Below are 23,789 nucleotides of genomic sequence, written 5' to 3' on the forward strand. Positions count from 1 at the left end.
CAAAAATGCGATCATATAAAACATCACATCAACTTTACATGCACTTTGTCATTCAGTCCTCATGGCAGGCCCACAGGTAGAAACTAATACTCAATTATATAGTAGAAGGTCTTCTAGTAAGTGGCAAAGTAGGACTAAATCTTAAGTCTGTCTGGTTTTTCCAGTAGTCTTCAGAAAGCCATTGGAGGTTTAAACTGACATGCTCAGATCCCTCTGATGTTAAGGTAGGCAGGAGACAGACTAGGTTATCAGAGGGCTGCAGTGGTCCAGGGAATATATACGCCAGGGGGAGCTGGATTAGGACGGAGGGCGTGTGAAGGTGGACAGATTTGAGACATGCTTTCGGGGTAAAATGGCCAGAATTTAAGATTGTTTAGGGTGACTATAATATTCAGTGCTGAGCCAATGGGTGACAAAGCTGTTCCCAGGCTCCACCCACTTCCTCCGAGGCTTACGGAAAGCCAGTGAAGGATTGGAGCTGCTTCAAGTTCTAGAACATTCCATCTCTAGGAGGCGAGGACCCCCCCTGGCATGGGACAAACCTTTATGGAGGGGGGCGGAACTTCCTGTACTTAATTATGAGTACTTCATGTTTCAGATTCTAAATCTTTTCTAATCACTGCTATTGTTTCCCACCTTCAACAACTTTCAGCAATGTAGCAGGTTCTCTTTTGTCCTGGAGTTTGGGAGGAACCTTCCTCATAAATTCCCTCCCACCCCCACTATCTCCGGAAGTTGGAACAGTCCTAGAGTAAAAGCCTCGAGGATTGGCCCCAAGACTTCCTTTTCTCCGCCTGGAGTCTTTGGAGGGACCCGTGTGCTCTCACTTTGGGCTTAGTCGGTAGGCGTGGTTAGCCAGCAACCTATCTGCCCCCCCTACCCCGCAACCCCCCCATCCCCACCTTAGAGGTGAGATTTGGTGGGAGGTGTACTAGGGTGGGGAAAGCCAGTCAGGGGGCCTTTAAGAGGGTCTGAGGCCGGAGAGGAAAGGGCAGGGCAGCAGGTAGGAGGAGACTGGAGGCGGCCTGTTGGGAAGGGGGCACGGGAGAGGGCTGGGAAGGGCTGGACGTGGGAAGGTGGGGGATCAGGGGGGAAGCAGGGTGCAACGGTGAGGGGGCAGGGGATGGTGGGGGGGCAGGGGGCAGGCGGCAAGCATGGGGGGAGATGGGGGGTGGGGGGCGGGAAGGCGTGCCGGTTGGGGAGGGCCCCTGCAGAGTGGACAACTGGTTGATTCATCCCACAGGGACAGCTAAATCCCTAAGGGGCTCAGTAGTCATGTCCTTAAAACCCGATGATGCCAGCAGTGGGTTCCAGCACAACAATGTTGTGGCCTTCATCAATGAGAAGATGGCCGGGCACACAAAAGGCCCTGAGTTCTATCTCGAGAATATAGCCCTGTCCTGGGAGGAGGTGGAGAACAAGCTCAGGGACATCCTAGAGGACAGCACGGTGCCCAGCGAGGTCAAAGACGCCTGTGCCTGGAGCAGCCTTGCCCTGGGCGTGCGTTTCGCACGCAGGCAGGGCCAGTTACACAAGCACAGGGTACAGTGGCTGCACGATTTTGCCAAACTGCATAAGTCCGCTGCACAGGCCTTGGCCTCAGACCTAAAGGAGCACACAGCGCGGCAGGAGATGGAGCGCAAGGAGGCAGCATTCCGGATGCGGCAGACACAAGCAAACCTGGCAGAGATGCAGAAGGAACGGGACCTCCTGAAGTGGAAGCTCTTCCAGGTTGTAAGATTATCTCTACTTGGTCCCCACCCCATCGCACTGCCCTCTCTCTGCTCAGACTGGGTCTCGACCCTGCCCTTTTCTCTCCAACAGCTGGGGTCTACCAGGGAGCAGGGCCAGGCCACAGAGGGGCCAGGCCCAGCCACTGCCAGTGGGGCTGGGACAGAAGAAACACGCAAGGAGGTAGAGGAGTCCCAAGCTGCTCCTGCTGGTGCCACAGGAAAAGGAAGAAGAAGACAGAAAAATGCATTGGGGGCTGAAGCCACAAAGGAGCTCGGCAGAGGCCTCCTGCACGTGGTCGGAGCCGTGGAACGGAAAAATTACACCACTGGTGGCCAGAGAGGGGGAGATCTCAGGTCAGTGGAAACCACCATGTTTTATTTCTCTGGGACCCTCAAGCCTGGGTCCATAGTCTCACCATCACCCCTTCCTGTCCAGCTCCCTGCCTCATTCACGTACTCCTACTCATGCCCCTCATCCCCCTTCCCACCTGCGCCCACACCATCCCCACCAGCAGCAACATGCACAGCAAGAGTTCCATCTCAGACATCTCCCAACAGGAAGCCCTCTGATGTTAGCTTGTGTTCTGATGTGGGGTCCCAGGGAACAGACCCTCAAGAATCCCAAAGAGACAGGAGAGACTCCGAACCCCATCAGCAGAGAAGACCTCCCATATTTCGAAGGCCTGGGGATTGGGACTGCCCTTGGTGTAAAGCTGTGAATTTTTCACGGAGGGAAATTTGCTTCCGCTGTGGGAGGGGAATCTGGCTGCAAAGCCCTCAGTAAATTTAGAAATGTGAAATATAACAAAAACATAAACCAATGGGAAATCAATGTTCAAAGTGGGAGGGTAAGGAAGGGAACTGGGTAGAGTGGGGGGAGGGCATGAATGGGAGAATGGGGCTAAGGAAGTGGAAGGGAGGGGGGTTGGAACTGGAGGTGGTATAGATTGACAAGGTGAGATTTATTTTGATGACCCCTTTTGTGTTCCAGAGCACTAGCATCCCACACCGTAGCTTCATAGTATATGTCTCCCTCCCCAACCCTAGTATCTGGTGGGCCTGAGCAGCCATGTATATGGAAACACACCTCTGTTCCCACCTAGGCTGTATATGATTGGAGCAGGAGGGGATACCTGACCTATCCTGAGCCAAACCGGTTCTCACACTAGAGAATCTGAACTGAGAGGCAGATTCCATAGTCAGGGTGGTGTTGGGTAAGAAAAGAGTGGGTTATTTGGAGTTGGGGCCAAGGCCACAGCCAAGCTCTGGTCCTGGTTGTCAGGGAGCAGAACTGTGTGCTTTATAGAAGCCAAGTGTCTTTTAGAGGATGCCAGAATGCGGTCCCAGGGATCAGACAAGCACAGAGAAGCAGCACAGGAGTTGATTCTGCAACCCCAGAGGTGGAGAAAGTGGTGGCAAGATTACTTTTCCACTCTCTGCAATTGTGCAATTGTGAAAATCCAATCTATACAGATCCCCATTTCTTTAAGCTAACTTGAGCGAGTTCCTGTTCTGGGCAAGCAGGTTATTTCCAAGTCAGAAACTGGCACCAGAAGAGCAGTTACAAACCACAGACTGTCAAAGAAAATGTCAGAACTTGGCTGGGGAGGAGCATCAAAGGGTATGGGTAGTGAGGATTCCTGCATCCCAAGAGTCTCCAGGAATGAACTGGACAGGAAGCTTGTTCATGTTCTGATCAAGTTAAAGTGTGAGAAACGATCCAAACAGGCCTGTAGTTAACCCTGGGCTTACAACACAGCAGAGATTTGCCACTCCTAAGAAAATCCTTTAGGTCTGCAAACGGGACACCAGCACCAGTTGCGGACAATGACTGCTATGACTGTCTAGATCCACAATAGAACACTCCCCAGTCTCAGTGGCAGAACTGGAAACTCCTGCCACTGCCAAAGAGGTGAGTCAGCAACTTCTAGTGCCCAGAGGGTTTACTGGTTTAGACCACGGACCAAAGTGTGTTGCCATCCTGAGGGATTCTCTGTCCCAGCCCACCACCAGAATAATAGCAGAAGGGGAAATCTGGCTACAAAGGCCTCAATGAATTCATGAATGTGAAATAAAACATATCCCAAAGGGAAATCAATTTCCAGGGGGAGGGGGTAAACTGGGAAAGGGGGAGGGGAAAAGATGGTCTGTGTCTCCTTTCTCACGACTGTGAGTATTGATGATGGAGACTAAACATAAGGTTTAGCCCACAGATGGAAAGATGGTGAGGTGTCACACCTGGACCATAGTAAGACAACCAGAGGAACCCTGGATATTACCCAGGGACTCTACTGGCCTAGAGCCTGAAGCTGTCATGGCCCTGGGACATCTCTACAGCAGCTGGCTGTGACTCTGTGCTGTCCCCCATTGGGGCAGGTGTGGACAACCATCACAGTTTGGGGCAAGATCCCTAACCTGCATTTTCAGAAATATCTCTGGGCTCATTTATATTTTTCTAGGGCACTCCTGACACCTGAGAGTGAGTAATTCTTTGTTGTAGGAGGCTGTCCAGTACACTGTAGGATGTTTGGCAGAACCCCTGCCCTCTACCCCTTAGGTGCCTCACTCTACCCCCTAGCTGTGACAGCCAAAAATGTCTCCAGATATTGCCACACATCCACTGGAGAGCACAACTGCCACTGTTCGGGAACCATGGAGGCAAGGAGGTCCTTGGGAGTAGTCAGAATGGGCGGTAGGAGGGAGAATAGCAAGGAGATCATTCCCCTCCAGTCTGCAGGGGAAGCCCTAAGGTAGGAGGTAAAAAGTGCTCATTGGGTCTGGTATTCACTGTTGATCTTTGATCAGATCTGGGCTGGGGAAGAGCAGAAGCCAAACCACAAGGACTGGGGAGTAAATAGGAAACAAGGAAGTATGGGGGAGCTCTTCAAGCACTTCTGGCTGTGAAAGAAAGGAGTGGGGTAGCATACAGGGCTGAGAGAGAGGGTTCTTTGGAATATGGGAGAAACTTGAACCATGGGGAGGGAGACAGCTGAAGAAAGCTTGAAAATACAATGTGTAAATGGAGATAGACCCTGCATACTGTATTGGAAGCATGTCCACTGTACTATTCAATGAAATAAAATTGACAGCTAGTTTTTTGTGTGTGAAACAAAACCCCCCAAAGTTCTAGAACTCTGCATGTGTATGATATGTATGTTAGTTACAGATTTATGTGTGCCTTACATTATAGATTGATGTTTGAAAAAGCATAGAAAAAGGTCTGGAAAGACATTTAGCAAACAAGGTATTACGTAGGGAGGGTAAGCTCAGGGTCAGGACATGGTAAGGAGGAGGATGGGGTGCGGGGGATATAAACTGGGGTGGGGTCTGGGACAGTTGGGCGGAGGGAGTTTTAGATTGTTATGTACTTCTGTGTTGTGTAAAGTGAAATAATTAAATGATTACAAAAATTTTAAAAAGGAGTGAATTGACTGGCTCGGGTAGGATTGGAAAGGCTGCCTCATCCTCTGAGGCATGAGGGAAGGAGAACAGACACTCATCTGTGCGGTAAGGAGTTTGGAAACATGGATTCTTCTCCTACCCACTTAAGCCCCCATGTTGCATCACCACTTCCTCATATCAGGGAGATCATATGATAGTTGTCTTTCTCCGCTTGACTTATTTCGCTAAGCATGATATGCTCTAGTTCCATCCATGTTGTCGCAAATGGCAAGATTTTGTTTCTTTTGATGGCTGCATAGTATTCCATTGTGTATATATACCACATCTTCTTGATCCATTCATCTGTTGATGGACATCTAGGTTCTTTCCATAGTTTGGCTATTGTGGACATTGCTGCTATAAACATTCGGGTGCATGTGCCCCTTTGGATCACTACGTTTGTATCTTTAGGGTAAATTCCCAGTAGTGCAATTGCTGGGTCATAGGGGGCTTGTGCCTGTGTGCTGCTGATGTGGACTGACAAGACACTGTAGAGTGAGCAAGAAATAAAGTCAAAGGCTGGGGTGGGGAGCTTCTGAGCAATGGAACTTTAGGGAGTAGCTACAGCAGACAGGGTAGGGGGGAGATACGGAGGGAGAGAAAAGGATCATTGAGCAGCACGGAGTAGGATAGGATCCAACAAAGAAAACCAAGGAAGACGACAATGAGAATCTGGAAGGAGAAGGGGTTAGGCCCAGGAGGGGCACCAGACACAGACCTCTTAGATGTTTTAATCTGCCACCTACTCCTGCAGCAAAAATAGCATATACGAAAGGGGAAGAGGCTGGAGGGGCTGGCAAGGATCTGTGCCTGACTCTCTACCCCTTATAGGCTCATAGGCCCTCTTATCATTTGCTATTCCGCTACGGAGAAGCTGAACACTAGTTGCATCTTGTTTTCAGGTCCGATCAGTGCAATTTCTAGCAACCCCATCTTTACCTTGCAAATACGTAAGTGTTTAAAGCAAAGTTCAACTTACTTCAGGTCTTTGATTTTACAGTATGGATTATACAGTGCTTGGCAGAGCAAGTGTAGCCGAGACACTGGCAAACTGCACAGCTGGAGGGACCTTAAAGAGATAAAAAAGGAAAAATAATTTAAAACAAGATAGTTAAAAACAAAATTTTAAGTAAAGGGCTAATTTTGGCTTCTGTCATCACACTAGTATTCATTTACCTCTTCCAGAAGCCTTAAGAAGTACTACCCCATTTTTCAGATAAGGAAATTAAGGCACAAAATATTTAAGGTATTTGCTTAAGGTCTCATAGGTAGGAACAGAACGGAGACCAGCATTCAGGCCTGTCTGACTTTAAAGCCCAAGCCATGTTACTGTGTGCCAGGCATCAAGGTAAGCACTTTAGTATACAAATCATCTTATCTGGTCCTCAACACAATGATGGATATTTTATTCATTTTATTTATTTTTTTAAAGATTCTATTTATTTGACAGACAGAGATCACAAGTAGGCAGAGAAACAGGCAGAGAGAGAGGAGGAAGCAGGCTCCCTGCTGAGCAGAGAGCCCGATGCGGGGCTCGATCCCAGGACCCTGGGATCATGACCCGAGTTGAAGGCAGAGGCTTTAACCCACTGAGCCACCCAGGTGCCCCCAATGATGGATATTTTAATCACCATTTTGCAGATGCTCAGAAGTCAAGTGACTTGCCCCAGCTATCTTTATAATATAACAATTTCTTGGTTGTCAGTACTAATAGAAGAATTAACAATAATTGAAAATGAGAAAAGTTCATGTGGTACTTTTATTTTTTATTTTTTAGTAAGTAATTATTTTATTTATTTTAAATAAATAATTTTAAATAAATTTTTAAAGATTTTATTTGACAGGAAAATAGCACAAGTAGGGGGAGCAGAAGGCAGAGGGAGAGGGAGAAGTAGGCTCCCCACTGAGTGGGGAGCCCGATGTGGGGCTCGATCCCAGGACCCTGGGATCATGACCTGAGCTAAAGGCAGAAGCTTAATGACTGAGCCTCCCAGGCTCCCTTATTTTTAATTTTTTGACGAACACCTGAAGAAAACAAAAACACTAACTCAAAAATATATATGCACCCATATGTTTAGAGCAATTATTAACAACAACCATATTATGGAAGCAACCCAAGTGTCCGTGAATAGATGGATAGATAAAGAAGATGTGGCAAATATATGCAATGGAATATTACTCAGCCATAAAAAGAATGAAATCTTGCCATTTTTCAACAACATGGATGGACCTAGAGGGTATTGTGCTAAATGAAAGCAAACAGTCAAAGACAAATACCACACAATTACACTCATATACGGAATTTAAGAAATAAAACAAATGAAGAAACAAAAACAAAAACAGACTCTTAAATAGAGCAAATTGGTGATTGCCAGAGGGGAGGTGGGTAGGAGATGGGTGAAACAGATAAAGGGGATTAAGAGTAAATTTATCTTAACAAGCACTGAGAAATGTGTATAATTTTTGAATCACTATACAGTACACCTGAAACTAATATAACACTGTATGTTAATTATACTTGAACAAAAAAAAAGCTAGAAATATTATCATACAGTTTTACTTATTTGTGGAGCAAAAGGAATAGCGTGGTGGCATCTGGGTGGCTCAGTGGGTTAAGCCTCTGCCTTCGGCTCAGGTCATGATCTCAGGGTCCTGGGATCGAGCCCCACATCGGGCTCTCTGCTCAGCAGGGAGCCTGCTCCCCTCCCCCACGTCTTTGCCTACTGTAATCTCTACCTCTCTATCAAATAAATAAATAAAAATCTTAAAAAAAAAAGGAATAGCGTGGAGGACATTAGGAGAAGAAAGGGATAAATTAAGGTGGGAGGGAAGCCGAGGGGAAGACGAACCATCAGAGACTATGAACTCTGAGAAACAAACTGAGGGTTTTAGAGGGGAGCGGGATAAGGGAATGGGTGAGCCCAGTGATAGTATTAAGTAAGGCATGTACTGCATGGACCACTTGATGTTATATGCTAATAAAGAATCATGGAACACTACATCAAAAATTCATGATATACTGTATGGTGACTTACATAGCATAATAATTTGAAAAAGGTCAATAGTCAACTCTCAGTCAACACCTTTAGGAATATTTTGGGTTGGGGCACCTGGCTGGCTCAGTGGGTTAAAGCCTCTGCCTCCGGCTCAGGTCATGACCCCAGGGTCCTGGGATGGAGCCCTGCATCGGGCAATCTGCTCAGCAGGGAGCCTGCTTCCCTCTCTCTCTCTGCCTGCTTCTCTGCCTACTTGTGATCTGTCACTCTGTCGAATAGATTAATAAAATCTTTTAAAAAGGCATATTTTGGGTTTAACTCTGAAGAAAGTTTAACCTTCTGATAAAGGCAATAGGGTCAAGATAGGAACTCCATTTAAGGCTGATTTTCTGAAAACCTAGAGTGAACAAGAAGCCTCTCTTTGTCCCCATCCATGTTTAAAATTCTCAATATATATGTCCATTATTTTACTTTACAATATACATCTGGATTGAAAGTGTCATGAATTTGTCAAGACACTAGCCAAGGTCCTTGGTAATTCTAAGTCCATGTAACTTCTCCTACTCCTTCCACTCTAATCCCAAACACAACTCTTGCTGCACTTCCCTTCCCCTTCCCACCTCCCTCAAACACACATATCCCATACTCATTTCTGTCTACATGCTACTGCCCAATGAAGAAATACAATTATCAGAGAAAACACTTGGATTAACTCACTCCCCAAGCCCACTCTCTTCTTCTCAAGGTCTCCTACCCATCAGCTGGTCCCACAACTAAAGGATTGCAATGTCCTTTTTTTTTTATTTTTGAGAGAGACAGATTAAAAAAAACAAGGTGGGGGGGCAGAGGGAAAGGGAATCTTAAGCCAGCTCCACATTCAGCACAGATCCCGACATGGGGCTCGATCTCACAACCCTGAGATTAAGACCTGAGTGGAAATCAAGAGTCAGATGCTTAACCAGCTGAGTCCCCCAGGCACCCCAGCTATGTCCATCTTAACCCAAGTATTGAGAACAGGCTTATAACCAGTGGCATTTTCTAGATAACACAAGTATAAATCTTCTTGGCTGCATTAGTCAATAAGTCAGTAGAACTCTGTTTTCAGTATACAGTATTTGTATTATTTAAATGGTTTACCTAAGCCTCTTTGAACTCTTTGTCAATGTGCACATCTCTGGACCCTCTTTGAAGATGCAAGCCTGATGGAAAAAGTCCAGGCTTTACAGCAACATACACAGGAGTGTAGTTCTGACTCTTACCAGCCTGGAGCTCTTTGAGGTGTCAATGATGAAGTATATGTAGAAGAGAGTGATGACCAATTCAGTGTTAAGTTTACCACCTTTCTTCGAATAGTCATCAACACCCAAATAGCAGAGTCCTCAATGGTAATATTGATGACTTACATACTCATAACACTTTATAACTAGAGCACATTCACAGAGTTACAGTGAAGACTAAAACACATACACACACTTAGAGTGGTTAGCACCATGCCTGGAACATAGTAAGCGCTCAGAAATGTTAACTCTCCTTCATTGTCTAGCTAGGCTAGCATTCAATATGTGATAGATATTCAATAAATCCTTGTTGGGGTAACTGACATAAAATATGGGAAGTGGAGATGATTCACTTTATTTATTGATAACGCTAAAAAATGATGGTGTGCCTGAATACTTGAAATAAACAAGAATGCCCATTGTTTCTGAAGGCCAAAACATTGGAGAAAAGACATTAATACACTCACTGATGAGGTGTCAAGGCTAGTGGCATGAATGCGGAGGCTCGCTCTTCCTCTTCAAATCCAAGTTGGTGCTGACACTTCAGAGACACTTGACAGGTGACTGTGACTGCTTTTGACACAGAATGACATAGCTAGAATGTCCATTTTTGTATAGGTATTGAAGCAATATAATTGACTGTAAATCATCAGTTATCCTTTTATACATATTCTTCTTCCTGAATCTCATACAGTGAAACAAGTCCATTGGATCAATCTGTAACCTAGAAGATTTATCCTTTATTTCTTTCTCAGTCCACTTCAGTAACTCCTCTTGAAGTCCTAGAGAGACTTTTCTTCCAAAAGTAGTTTCCATGGCCTTTCCCTTTCCTTTATGTAGGAGGCTAAATAAGAACTGTATTATTAGTGATGAAAACCCATGTCCATATTGTTGGAATATTTCTTTCCACGTTTTCCCCACTTGATCAAAAAACATCCAGCTGCTGTCATTCTTCAGGTCATATAACACAGCACTCAAGAACTCTTGGAAACTGAAGTGAAGGAAAATGTAGACATTGACAGTTCCTTTGTTTTGTTTTGTTTTTTCAAAAAGTGATTTAGAAAAGTGCAATTGATATCATGTACTCCTATCCCATGTCTCCTGAGGTCACTGACTTCAAATAGGACCTGCTGGTTCTGCAGTCCCTCTGCAGCCAAAGAGCAGATGCCCCACAGGCAACTTTGTCCCTTCCACACCAAGATACCTGCAAGGGTTTTGAGGCACTTGGAAAAGTAGAACAGATACACAGCAGTCATGGTCTAAGTGACCTCATAAGAGTCCTGTCACCATTTCCCTGTGACTGCAGGACACTGCAGATCATCCAGGAGATGATGGGAAGAGAGGACATAATGTCAAGGCTTTCATTTTGTCACAGCTCATAAAAGAGCCTCAATGCTGCACAAGCACCTGAAAGCTGACTCAAGAAAAACGCTCTCTTTTCAGCATCTGTAAACCATACAATCTCTGCCTGGATGGGCTGTTTTAACAGAGTGTGGAACCTCCTCATGGTTGTAGGCTGGGCAGTTATCAGCAGGGAAGATTCAGGGAACGGTTTTTTCTTCACAAAACTACATAAGAGAGTCTCTACTGTCTTTTTCTCCTGAAGATTAGCACTAAGATCCTCTTCCTGGTTACCTACAGGGTACTGAAGCTCAGGGAATCCATTGAGAATGAACAGAAGCTTCTCCGGATATACAAGAATAGCGTCTAGTATTGGTCCATCTTTATCTTGAAAAGTGTTAAGGATCAGGTTGGCAGCACTGAGTTAGCATTAACTCATAACCGTCATTCTTCAGGTTAGCAATATGTTTATTATTAATAATATATTTATTGTTATTAATATATTTAGCAATGTGTTTATTAAAACTGTCAGGTTACCAATATGGTTTATTTCTCTGCAGTTTATATAGATGAGATAGTCACACCTGCCTGGAGTAACCATTCCTGCTGCCCAGTCAAACATGAACTTGTGCACAACAGCTGTTTCCCAGTCCCTGCACATCCCTGGAGCACTACAGTTCAGGGGGAGCTGTAGCCCTCTTCATCAGGATCAAATACATGTTCCATATCCATAAATCTATCTTGTTGAGGAATCCCGCACAGTGTCTCTTCTGATATGCCATGTTCTTTTACAACAAGCAGTCGTGATTCTATATGTTTGCCGTGGTGCTAACATATATGGACTCCTATGTTGAGGTATTTTTCTTTTAGATGTTTTCTAAATATTTACTGGTAATCTAATGAGGTGACACCAAGAGTTAGTAATCACAGAATCTGAGACAATCTGTTACAAACAACTGTAACTCATACCACCCTTTCCACTTGGATATCTTAAAGGGTCCTCCAATTTTACGTATCTAAACCTGAGCTCTTGATTTCTACATGGTTGCCCCCCTCAAAAAAAAAAGCCCTCCCCAGGTATCTCATCGCAGTTAAATGGTGCCACCAGTTTGCTCAGAAAAATGTCAGGAGCCATTCTTTCTTTTCCTCCTCTTGAATAGTCCACATTCAGTCAGTTAGCAAGGCCTATTATTTATACCTCCAAAATAAGCCTCCAGCTCATTTATTTATCACTACATCCTCAAATACCACCCAAGTACAAGGCACTACCCACTCTTCTCTGGACTCCTGAAATACCCTCCTACTCATCTACTCTAGCTTATTTACGGCTCCCCTCCACACAGCAGCCAACATGATCTTCTAAAAATACTAGTTACGTCATATGACTGCCATGCCCAAAACTTTTCAAGAGCTTTTCATTGTACTTCATATGAGATCTAAAACTCTTAGCTTATCTCACAAGGTGTACCATGATTCACTCTTCTTTTCAGTCATTACACTCAAGCCACATTAGCCTGCTTTCAGTTTCTCACAAATGCCATGTTCTTCCCCACTTAAGGGTCTTTCCACTAGCTATTCTCTCTGCCTAGAACACTCTTCCTGCTCTTTCATGGAGAGCTTTTTCTCATCCTTGAGATCTCAACTTAAACATTACTTCCTCGAAGAGTACTTGTCTGACCACTCAATTTAAAGCAGATCTTCTCTATTATCTCCTTTCCCAGCACGCTGGTTTTCTCTTCATAGCTCTTATCACAATTTATAGTTGTCTTGTTTATATCACAATTTTATCACAATTTATAGTTGTCTTTCCCACTAAACAATAATAATCTACATGAAGACAGGGACCTTATTTGTAATTCTTCACCATAATACCTTAAGTACCTAGCATAGGGCCTGGCATATAGTAGACACTCAACAAGTAATTATTAAATATGACTATAAATGCTTTTGAATTAAAAACAAGTCACTTATTACTGCCTATTCTGTGCCAGGCACTTTACTAGGCTCTTTATATACATTTCTGATTTAATTCTTACCATAATCCCATGAAGTAGGTATTGTCCACATTTTACATTGAGAACACTGAAATTTATAACCAGGGTTATGAGTTCATGGGTGTGCAATCTGTGCATGGGTCTCCTGCCCAGAAGGAGCCATTGGTGTATTTTTCTGCTATTGCTATCTTGAAATTGTGAATACTTTAGAATAAGGGGTCCTGCCTTTTCATTTTGCACCACAGCCCACTAATTATGTAGCCAGTCCTGCTTATTGCTTTAGATAATTTATCCAAGGTTTAAAGGCTAGTAAATGGTAGAGACTAAATTAAGATTCAGGTTTGTCTAAAGCCATGGTCTATATGCTTAAATACCGTACTACATAGCTTTTCACTTTCTACAACTAGAAAAAAATAATCCAAGGAGTCAGTTATCAAGTTCAAACTTCTATTAAGTGAATGTCTAAACTAGCATTTCCCAATAACTGTTCCTTGGAACACTATTTTGCAAGATATCAATAAGAGAGCTGTGGAAAAGATATACAGTGGTCAAATAAGGGGAATGCATGCTTTGTCTCCTTTTAGTTTCCCCATGCATGTTAGCATGTGAAAGGATCTGAAATGGCCTACAGTAAAAGAAGGAAAAAAAGGGCTGTGTAACTTGGTTTAATCCAGCATTTTCTGTTCTTAAATGACTATAGAACCCTTTCCTAAGAGCCAAGTTATTATCTCCCGGAAAACAGTGCTCTGTAGAACTGCTTAGGGAATGCTAATCCAGGTAAGTGCTGGCAAACTTCCTCTATAAAATTCTGTAAACAGTTTAGGCTTTTGGGTCTTTGTTGCAGTTATTCAACTCTGCCATCTTAGCTTGAAGGTAGCCATAGACAATATGTAAATAAGTGGTCATAGCTGGTTCTAGTAAAACTTTATTTACAAAAATGGCCCCTGCACATTGACTTTGTATCCTGCCACGTTGCTGAATTGCTGTATGAGTTCTAGTAGTTTGGGGGTGGAGTCTTTTGGGTTTTCCATATAAAGAATCATGTCATCTGCGAAGAGAGAGAGTTTGACTTCTTCATTACCAATCAGTGGCTTTCTTATACACTAACAATGAAAATACAGAAAGGGAAATTAGAAAATCGATTCCATTTACTATAGCACCAAGAACCATAAGATACCTTGGAATAAACCTAACTAAAGAGGTAAAGGATCTGTACTTGAGGAACTATAGAACACTCATGAAAGAAATTGAAGAAGACACAAAAAGATGGAAGACCATTCCATGCTCTTGGATCGGAAGAATAAACAATGTTAAAATGTCTATACTGCCTAGAGCAATCTATACTTTTAATGCCATTCCGATCAAAATTCCACCGGCATTCTTCAAAGAGCTGGAGCAAATAATCCTAAAATTTGTATGGAATCAGAAGAGACCCTGAATCGCTAAGGAAATGTTGAAAAACAAAAATAAAGCTGGCGGCATCACCTTACCTGATTTCAAGCTTTATTACAAAGCTGTGATCACCAAGACAGCATGGTACTGGCATAAAAACAGACACATAGACCAGTGGAACAGAGTAGAGAGCCCTGATATGGACCCTCAACTCTATGGTCAATTAATCTTTGACAAAACAGGAAAAAATATACAGTGGAAAAAAGACAGTCTCTTCAATAAATGGTGCTGGGAAAACTGGACAGCTATATGTAGAAGAATGAAACTCGACCATTCTCTTACACTGTACACAAAGATCAACTCAAAATGGATAAAAGACCTCAACGTGAGACAGGAATCCATCAGAATCTTAGAGGAGAACATAGGCAGTAATCTCTTTGATATCAGCCACAGCAACTTCTTTCAAGATACGTCTCCAAAGGCAAAGGAAACAAAAGCGAAAATAAACTTCTGGGACTTCATCAAAATCAAAAGCTTCTGCACAGCAAAGGAAACAGTCAAAAAAACAAAGAGGCAACCCACGGAATGGGAGAAGATATTTGCAAATGACAGTACAGACAAAAGGTTGATATCCAGGATCTATAATGAACTCCTCAAACTCAACCCACACGAAACAGACAAACACATCAAAAAATGGGCAGAAGATATGAACAGACACTTCTCCAATCAAGACATACAAATGGCTATCAGACACATGAAAAAATGCTCATCATCATTAGCCCTCAGGGAGATTCAAATTAAAACCACATTGAGATATCACCTTACACCAGTTAGAATGGCCAAAATTAACAAAACAGGAAACAACATGTGTTGGAGAGGATGTGGAGAAAGGGGAACCCTCTTCCACTGTTGGTGGGAATGCAAGTTGGTGCAGCCTCTTTGGAGAACAGTGTGGAGATTCCTCAAGAAATTAAAAATAGAGCTTCCCTACAACCCTGCAATTGCACTCCTGGGTATTTACCCCAAAGATACAGATGTCGTGAAAAGAAGGGCCATCTGTACCCCAATGTTTATAGCAGCAATGGCCACAGTCGCCAAACTATGGAAAGAACCAAGATGCCCTTCAACGGATGAATGGATAAGGAAGATGTGGTCCATATACACTATGGAGTATTATGCCTCCATCAGAAAGGATGAATACCCAACTTTTGTAGCAACATGGACGGGACTGGAAGAGATTATGCTGAGTGAAATAAGTCAAGCAGAGAGAGTCAATTATCATATGGTTTCACTTATTTGTGGAGCATAACAAATAGCATGGAGGACAAGGGGCGTTAGAGAGGAGTAGGGAATTTGGGTGAATTGGAAGGGGAGGTGAACCATGAGAGACTATGGACTCTGAATAACAGTCTGAGGGGTTTGAAGTGGCGGGGGGGTGGGAAGTTGGGGTACCAGGTGGTGGGTATTATAGAGGGCACAGCTTGCATGGAGCACTGGGTGTGGTGAAAAAATAATGAATACTGTTTTTCTGAAAATAAATAAATTGGGGGGAAAAAATGGCCCCTGGCTTGATTTGGCCCTCTGGCTGTAACTTGTTGGCCTCAATTTAGATCACTCCAGAAGCAGACAGGTCTGTTCTAGCCATAAAGCTCTGGACATATGCTGCCTGACCACCATCAATGGTCCTGCTAGTATATGATATATACTATTTGTTATGACAGCTTGGGGCTTCATATATATTACCAAAAAAGAAATCAGTGGTTGCTATCCAATGACTATGGGGGAAGAGATGGGAATGGAATGCAGATGAGAAGCCAGACTTATAGGACGTACTTTTCATAAAACAAAAAGAGACTAGAAGAAAAACATCTATCTGTGAGATCCTTCCATAAATATGGAGCCTGAGAATTTGAAGCAGCTGTGGGAGGAAAGAGTTAGGATTAAGAGTAGCACAAATAGAACTTCATATCAAAACACAAAATATACAGATATTTAGTCACACTGTTATAGCCATTCATGCTGTTCCCCAGACAGAAATACAAGGAAGAAAGTCACCTCACATCTATTCCAACTCACCCACAAAATTATTTTATAACTAATGTGAGACCTTCACACACACATATATTTAGGGTATAAACATTTACATTTATATGCTCTGTAAGGAGAAGTTTAGGCATTAACTTAAAGGGGCATACATTATTTTTTTTTAAGATTTTACTTATTTATTTGACAGATGGAGATCACAAGTAGGCCCAGAAGCAGGCAGAGAGAGGAGAAAGCAAGTTCCCTCCTGAGCAGAGAGCCCGATGCGGGGTTCGATCCTAGGACCCTGGGATCACGACCCGAGCAGAAGGCAGAGGCCTTAACCCACTAAACCACCCAGGCGCCCCCGGGGAATACATTATTTGAAGTGACTGTTTCTGATATTTTGCTTTCCACTGAGCATTAGCCTATTGCTTCTGTCATAGCTTTTGCTAAGCTTACCTTGTTAATGAGAAATAAGGCATTGCTGAGTTAGTGTGACAGGTGTAAACAATGATCTACAATTTGAATACACATACACATACACTCAAACCAAACACTTACATATATAGGTATATAGACAGAAATACACAAATACAGGCACATGTGCATGCATACACACATGCACGCATGCACAGCCTCATTTCTACAGGTTTTCAGTACTTGCACACCTTTAAAAGCAAGAGTGAGACGTATACTTGGGAGAAGGTGTGGTTAGGCGGATAGGAGGAAGCAGAGTCTGGAGAGGCAGATATTAGAATGTCACAGAAATGGGCAGACAAGTGAATGGTCTGTTGAAGATAATCAGTTTCCCCAGCACTAAAATATTCTTTGGAGCTCAGGAATCAGCCACAAGGGGAAGGACTCCAGCAATCTTCATTCTTTGCTCTTTTGTGCTTTCTCCTGTGAAAATCTGTGGTTACACTGAAGGGAGGGACTTGAGTCTTTTAGGATTAGAAATGCTTTGGGGATTGCGGAAAACAGTAGAAATCACAGTTGCCTCTTCTCTTCTCTTTTTCCTCACTTTGTAAAACACAAAAATTGTGGAGACATTTTCAAGAGATTAATGGGTAAATACTGTATCCATGTAATATCTCAATATATACATACCTATACACATGCAAAACAATGTTAAAGATTCAAAATAAATTCCCAACGTCCATGAGGAGAAGTAGGAGAAAAAGAATCAGCATTATCTAGATTATGCCCTCTGTTACCTCATTCAGTTACTCACCTTTCTGTTCAGACAATAAACTCCAAGTACAAGCAGGTTCCATATCTTTTCTTTTCTTTCAACTGTTCATTCTGGCAAATCAGGAAGACTGTAATCCAAAACAGAAATGATGACTGAAAGGCCCAGAGGAAGCTCAAAGTAAAAGAATTCAAGAAAGACTACTCAAGGCATTACAGAATTGGGGAAGAAAGAAGGCCCAATAAGCAACTAGCTTGCTAGGGTGGGACTACAGGATCCCATGAAAATAGATCAAAACCAACAGTCTTTAACGTGAAAAGGAGAAACACTAAAAGATGGTAGAATGTCTGTGAACTTTTGAACAGTACAAATATGGGAAATGTGAAATTGGGTTCTGAATTGGGTTACTAAAGGAAGCACAGGATTTAGATGTACACCTCTAATGTCTATGGTCGAGAGAAAAAAGAATGACTGTGTCTTTCCATAACGTATTTTTGGTGCCATTAGTAAGGAATTCTAAGACCATAGATTAGAATACTGTGGTATAAGAGAAACCATCTATAGTGTTAGGAGACAGGCCCTAGTTCCATTTCTATAGTTATGGTCCTATGGGCCTTGAGTAAGATTCTTCTACTTTCTGGGTCTGTTTTGTTGTTTTCCCAATGGCTGAGGGAATGTTAGCCCAGGCTTCTTTCCAAGTTGAACACTACAAGATCAGTGGTTCTCAGTCCTACCTGCACATTGAAATCACCTTCATATCACCCTCTAGAGTTTTTTTCCCTATTATTTATCACTTTCTAACACACTTGGTAATTTTCTTATGATTCCGCTTATTGTTCATTTTTATTCTTTCCCACCTAGATTGAATTATTGGCCCCAATTCTCAGCCTTTGCCATGAACTTTGCAAGTCCACACAACAGAAGTGAGGCTTTTCCCCCCACCTCTTGTCCTTGAGCTCAGCCTTCAGACTTGCTTTGGCTAATGAAATATACACAGATGTGACTCAAGCAGGGGCTTGAAATATGCTTGCACAGTTGGACACATCCCCTCCTGATTCTACCACTGGCATAAGATGAGGCATGAGAAGACAAAAGCACCAGCTAGTCCAGTGGTCTGAGGAGAAATGCATGAAGCAGAGCCACACCAGTTTACTCACCATCCTGAAGCAATTAAAGTAGTCACTCCAACCTAAATCAGTTGCCCAAAAAAGCTCTGCTTAATCAGCCGAATCCTGGCTGAGCTCCAGAAATGTGAGAGTAAGTGCTTAATAAGTTCTTATTTTTTCATGCCACTAAGATTTTATAATTGTTGTTATGTATCATTGTGACAATAGCTAACTGATACATCTTGCTAGGAAGTAAATGCCTAGAAAGTGTTTATCATACAGGACATTAAATGTTTATTGAATAAGTTGGGTGAATGAATAAAAGCTTTTTTAAAAGAAATCCAAGGCAGGGCGCCTGGGTAGCTCAGTGGGTTAAAGCCTCTGCCTTTGGCTCAGGTCATGATCCCAGGGTCCTGGGATCGAGCCCTGCATTGGGCTCTCTGCTCTGTGGGGAGTCTGCTTCCTCCTCTCTCTCTGCCTGCCTCTCTACCTACTTGTGATCTCTGTCAAATAAATAAGTAAAATATTAAAATAAAAAAGAAATCCAAGGCCTAGTCTGCATTCCTGATAAATTAAATCAGAGTCTTTGATGATGAGGTTTGGCATTGATGTTTTTTTTAAAGCTCCCCAAGTGATTCTAACACTCAGCAAGGGAAGAGAGCCACTGTTCTAAGATTCAGTTATTTTTGATGGAGTACATTGTATTGTTGATGCACACAGGCTTTGGAATCAAACAGAAGTGTTAAAGCCCTGACTCTACCACTTACTATGTGACAACCACTGAATTAACATCTCTAAACTTCAGACTCCTCAACTGTTAAATAGAAATAACAACAGTACTTTCCGTATAAGGTTATTATGAACATTAAATGAGATAATGCATATGAAGTCTTCAATACACTACATGGTACATAGCAGAAGCTCAATATTCCTAAACTATAGCTAATATTGGCATTGCTATATCATTTGATACAGAGTAGAAATGTCTTTGAACTCATGTAGACCTTACTTAAATTCCATTTCCACTGCTTTCTAGCAATATGTTAAGTAAATTGCTTAAACTCTGAGACTACAGTAGTCCATCTGTAAAATATGGTGATAATAATAACTTCATTAATGTGTTGAGAGGATTAAATAAAATGACATACATAAAACATTTAGCAGGGGCCAAATGCAATATAAATAAATATGAGAGGGAAAATAAGCTGGCATTTATTATAACTGGCAGCAAGAAGTTACATTCCATTAAAATCTCCACATAACAGCTTCATTCTTACAAGATGGAATGTTCCCAGCACAGCGTTATATCCCATACCCTGGACTCTTTTCCTAATTACTAGGAATATCATGTCCTCCAAAACAAAGAAATAATCCTCTGGTTACAAACTGCTCCAAGAAGTGTTCTGGCCCTCAGATATGATGCTGGAGGGATGCATGTCCACTTACTCTCTTCCTGGGAAATTTGAACCATGCCCATTATTTCAATCATCCTTACAACCACTGATTATTTATCCCAGTCTAGCTCTCTACTCTGCAATCTACATTTATACATCTGAAGGCTTATTCAACATCTCCACTTGGATGTAGACGTCCATCTTCTTCTTACCTCCTTTGGTAGGTTTTTTTTTTAATTTTTTTTCCAATTTATTTATTTTCAGAAAAACAGTATTCATTATTTTTTCACCACACCCAGTGCTCCATGCAAGCCGTGCCCTCTATAATACCCATCACCTGGTACCCCAATCTCCCACCCCCCCGCCATTTCAAACCCCTCAGACTGTTATTCAGAGTCCATAGTCTCTCATGGTTCACCTCCCCTTCCAATTCACCCAAATTCCCTACTCCTCTCTAACGCCCCTTGTCCTCCATGCTATTTGTTATGCTCCACAAATAAGTGAAACCATATGATAACTGACTTTCTCTGCTTGACTTATTTCACTCAGCATAATCTCTTCCAGTCCCGTCCATGTTGTTACAAAAGTTGGTTTTGATCAACTCCAGTAGTCTTCCAAAAATCCGTATTTTTGACTAAGTTACTCAGAACCAAATTCTATTGCCTGCAGCTAAAAAAAACCCTGACATAGAAATTATACCGGAGAGTGAGTTATAGTCAACAGACATTGAATCTTACCTCCAGGCCTAAAATGAGTATTTGTGCTTTTTAAAATTGAGATTTAACTCACATATCATAAAATTCACCCTTTTAAAGTATACAATTCAATGATTTGTAGTATCTTCACAAAGCTTTGCAACCATCAGTATCTAATCCCAGAACATTTTCATCACCCCAAAAAGACACTGTGCCCATTAAGCAAACACTCCCCATTCTCCTCAACCCATGTTCCCCAGCAACCACAATTCTACTTCCTGTCTCTAAAGATTTGCCTATTCTGGACGTTTCATATAAACATAATAATACAATAATGGTCTCTGGTGTCTGGCTTCTTTCACTTAGCATAATGTTTTCAAGGTTCATCAATGTTATAGCATGTACCAGTACTACATTTCTATTTATAACTGAATAATAATCTACTTCACATTCACTAGGATGGCTATAACTTTAGAAATGGAAAATGGCAAAGATGTGGAGAAACTGGAACCCTCATATATTGCTCATGGGAATATAAAATGGGCATCCACTGTGGAAAAGTTTGACAGGACCTCAATAAGTTAAACATTCGATTACCATATGACCTGGAAATTCCACTCCCAGGTATGTATCCAAAGGAATTGAAATCAGGTATTTAAACAAAAATTTGCACAAGGATACTCATAGATGCACTATACACAACTGCAGAAAGGTGGAAACAACCCTAATGTCCATCGACTGATGAACCAACAAACAAAATGTGGTATTTATTTACAATGAAATATTATTCAGTCCTAATAAGGAGAAAAGTATTGATATACAGTACAACATGGATGACCCTTGAAAACATTAAGCTAAGTGAAAGAAGCCAGACATAAAAGGCCAACACACACTTATACTATGGCCCAGAAGTTCCATTCCTAGATACTTACTGCTCCCTGCTGCAAGATAGCAATGCGGAATTGCTTAACGAGTATAATACAAGTTTCAGTTTGGGGAAAATGAAAAAGTTGTGGAGATGGATAGAGTGATTGTTGCATAAAAATGTGAATGTAGTTAATGCTGTACATTTGAACTGTACACTTAAAAATCACTAAAGTGATACATATTGTTATATATATTTTACCACAGTAAAAAAAAATGGGCAAAATATTTGAATAGACTGTTTCCAAAGGAAGATTTTCAAGTGGCCAATAGCACATGAAAAGACGCTCAACATCATTAGTCATTAAGGAAATGCAAATAAAAACTACAGTGAGGTACCACTTCACACCCACCAGAATGGTTAACAATAAGACAGACCCTGCCAAATGTCTATAAAGATATTGGTGGGAGAGGAAAATGGTACAAAAATATGGCAGTTTCACATAAAACAAAACATATACCTATACTATGACCCAGAAATTCTATTCCTAGACATTTATCATTCCCTGCTGATAGATAGATAGATCTCCGCATTCATATATACATATATGTATATTTACATATATATACACATACATGTATATTCAAAATATAGTTATACAAGAATGTCTATAGCAGTTTTACTCATAATAACCTAAACTAGAAACAGCTCAGGTATCTATCAACACAAAACTGTATAAACAAATGGTGGTCTATTCATACAAAGGAGTGTAACTCAGCAATAAAAAGGAATAAGGTATTGATACAAGCAACAGGATGAACCATGCAGAGAGAGCTTTATGTTAAAGAGAAAGTATTGTGTAATCGCATTTATATGAATTATTAAAATGTGCACAACTATCACAATAAATAAGAACAGTGACAACTTTTTTTAAATTTCTTTTCAGCATAACAGTATTCATTGTTTTTGCACCACACCCAGTGCTCCATGCAATACGTGCCCTCCCTAATACCCCCCACCTTGTTCCCCCAACCTCCCATCCCCCAAGAACAGTGACAATTTCTTTTTTTTTAAAGATTTTATTTATTTATTTGACAGACAGAGATCACAAGTAGGCAGAGAGGCAGGCAGAGAGAGAGGAGGAAGCAAGCTCCCCACAGAGCAGAGAGCCCGATGCGGGGCTCAATCCCAGGACCCTGGGATCATGACCTGAGCCGAAGGCAGAGGCTTTAACCCACTGAGCCACTCAGGCACCCCAACTTCTGATGGGGATTAACTGCAAAGGGGAATTCCCTGATATGATAGAAACCTCTTGATAGAGGCTTTGGTTATGTCAGTTATCAAAACTCATCCAATGGAACACATGATTCTTATATTTCATATAAGTAAATTTTATCTTTAAAAATCATAAATATTGAACTCTGATTCATGAAATGGATGCTAAATGGCACAGTGGTGAACTGAAGCATAACTAATGCATCAACAAATAAAATGGATTGACGAGTGGACAGATATGTAATAAAGCAAACACAGCAAAATGTTAAAAATGTTAGAACCTAAGTGTTAGGTATCCTAATAAGTGGAAAGAATCATAATAAAATTTGAGGGGAAAAGTTCTGTGGGATATGGTAACAGAGAAGTTTATAGCCTTAACTGCATTTATTAGAAATCTATAAAAATTGAAAGAGTTCTCAATTTAAAAAGCAATATCAGGGGTGCCTGGGTGGCTTAGTGGTTTAAGCCTCTGGCTTCAGCTCAGGTCATGATCTCAGGGTCCTGGGATCGAGCCCCACATGGGGCTCTCTGCTCAGCGGGGAGCCTGCTTCCCCCTCTCTCTCTGCCTGCCTCTCTGCCTACTTGTGATCTCTCTCTGTCTATCAAATAAAATAAATAAAAATCTTTAAAAAAATAAAAAGCAAGATCAAAAGGAAATAAAAGTAATTAAGATAAAATCAATCATTATTCCACAAGGAGAGGTCACCTCATACCTTTTAGAATGACTGTTATCACAAAGACAAGAAATAAAAAGTGTTGGTGAAAATGTGGAGAAAAGGGAACCCCTGTGCATAGTTTATGGGAATGGAAACTGGTACAGCTACTTTGGAGAATAATACTGAGGCTCCTTAAAAAATTAAAAATATAACTACCATATGATACAGCAATCCCAGTTCTATGTACTCATCTAATGAAAACAAAAACACTAGCTTGAAAATATATATGCACCCAAATGTTCACTGCAGCATTATTTGCAATAGCCAAGATAAGGAAACAACCTTAGTGCCCACTGATGGATGAACAGATAAAGAAAATGTGAGATAAATAGATAGATAATGGAATATTA

At 41.8% G+C, this 23,789-nt stretch overlaps 2 protein-coding genes across 5 annotated transcripts in view; one reads left to right on the top strand and one right to left on the bottom strand.

The window, feature by feature from the left end:
* VSIG1 (V-set and immunoglobulin domain containing 1) overlaps positions 1-23,789 on the bottom strand; it is a 173,973-nt gene that overhangs the window by 137,754 nt on the left and 12,430 nt on the right. For 3 of the 4 annotated variants that reach the window (XM_044235365.1, XM_044235363.1, XM_044235364.1), the window contains exon 3: positions 17,431-17,518. The gene's annotated coding sequence lies outside the window, so the exon portion shown is untranslated. Of the gene's footprint in view, positions 1-6,153; positions 6,244-17,430; positions 17,519-23,789 lie in introns of those variants that run through there. The other variant, XM_044235366.1, reaches the window with a different exon arrangement.
* On the top strand, positions 1,231-2,517 carry TEX13A (testis expressed 13A). Its single transcript, XM_044235369.1, has 2 exons — positions 1,231-1,731; positions 1,825-2,517. The coding sequence occupies exons 1-2, from the start codon at positions 1,276-1,278 to the stop codon at positions 2,515-2,517; spliced, it is 1,149 nt and encodes a 382-aa protein (XP_044091304.1). The 5' UTR covers positions 1,231-1,275.

The sequence above is a fragment of the Neovison vison genome, chromosome X (genome assembly GCF_020171115.1).
Source record: "Neovison vison isolate M4711 chromosome X, ASM_NN_V1, whole genome shotgun sequence".
Classification (NCBI taxonomy): domain Eukaryota; kingdom Metazoa; phylum Chordata; class Mammalia; order Carnivora; family Mustelidae; genus Neogale; species Neogale vison.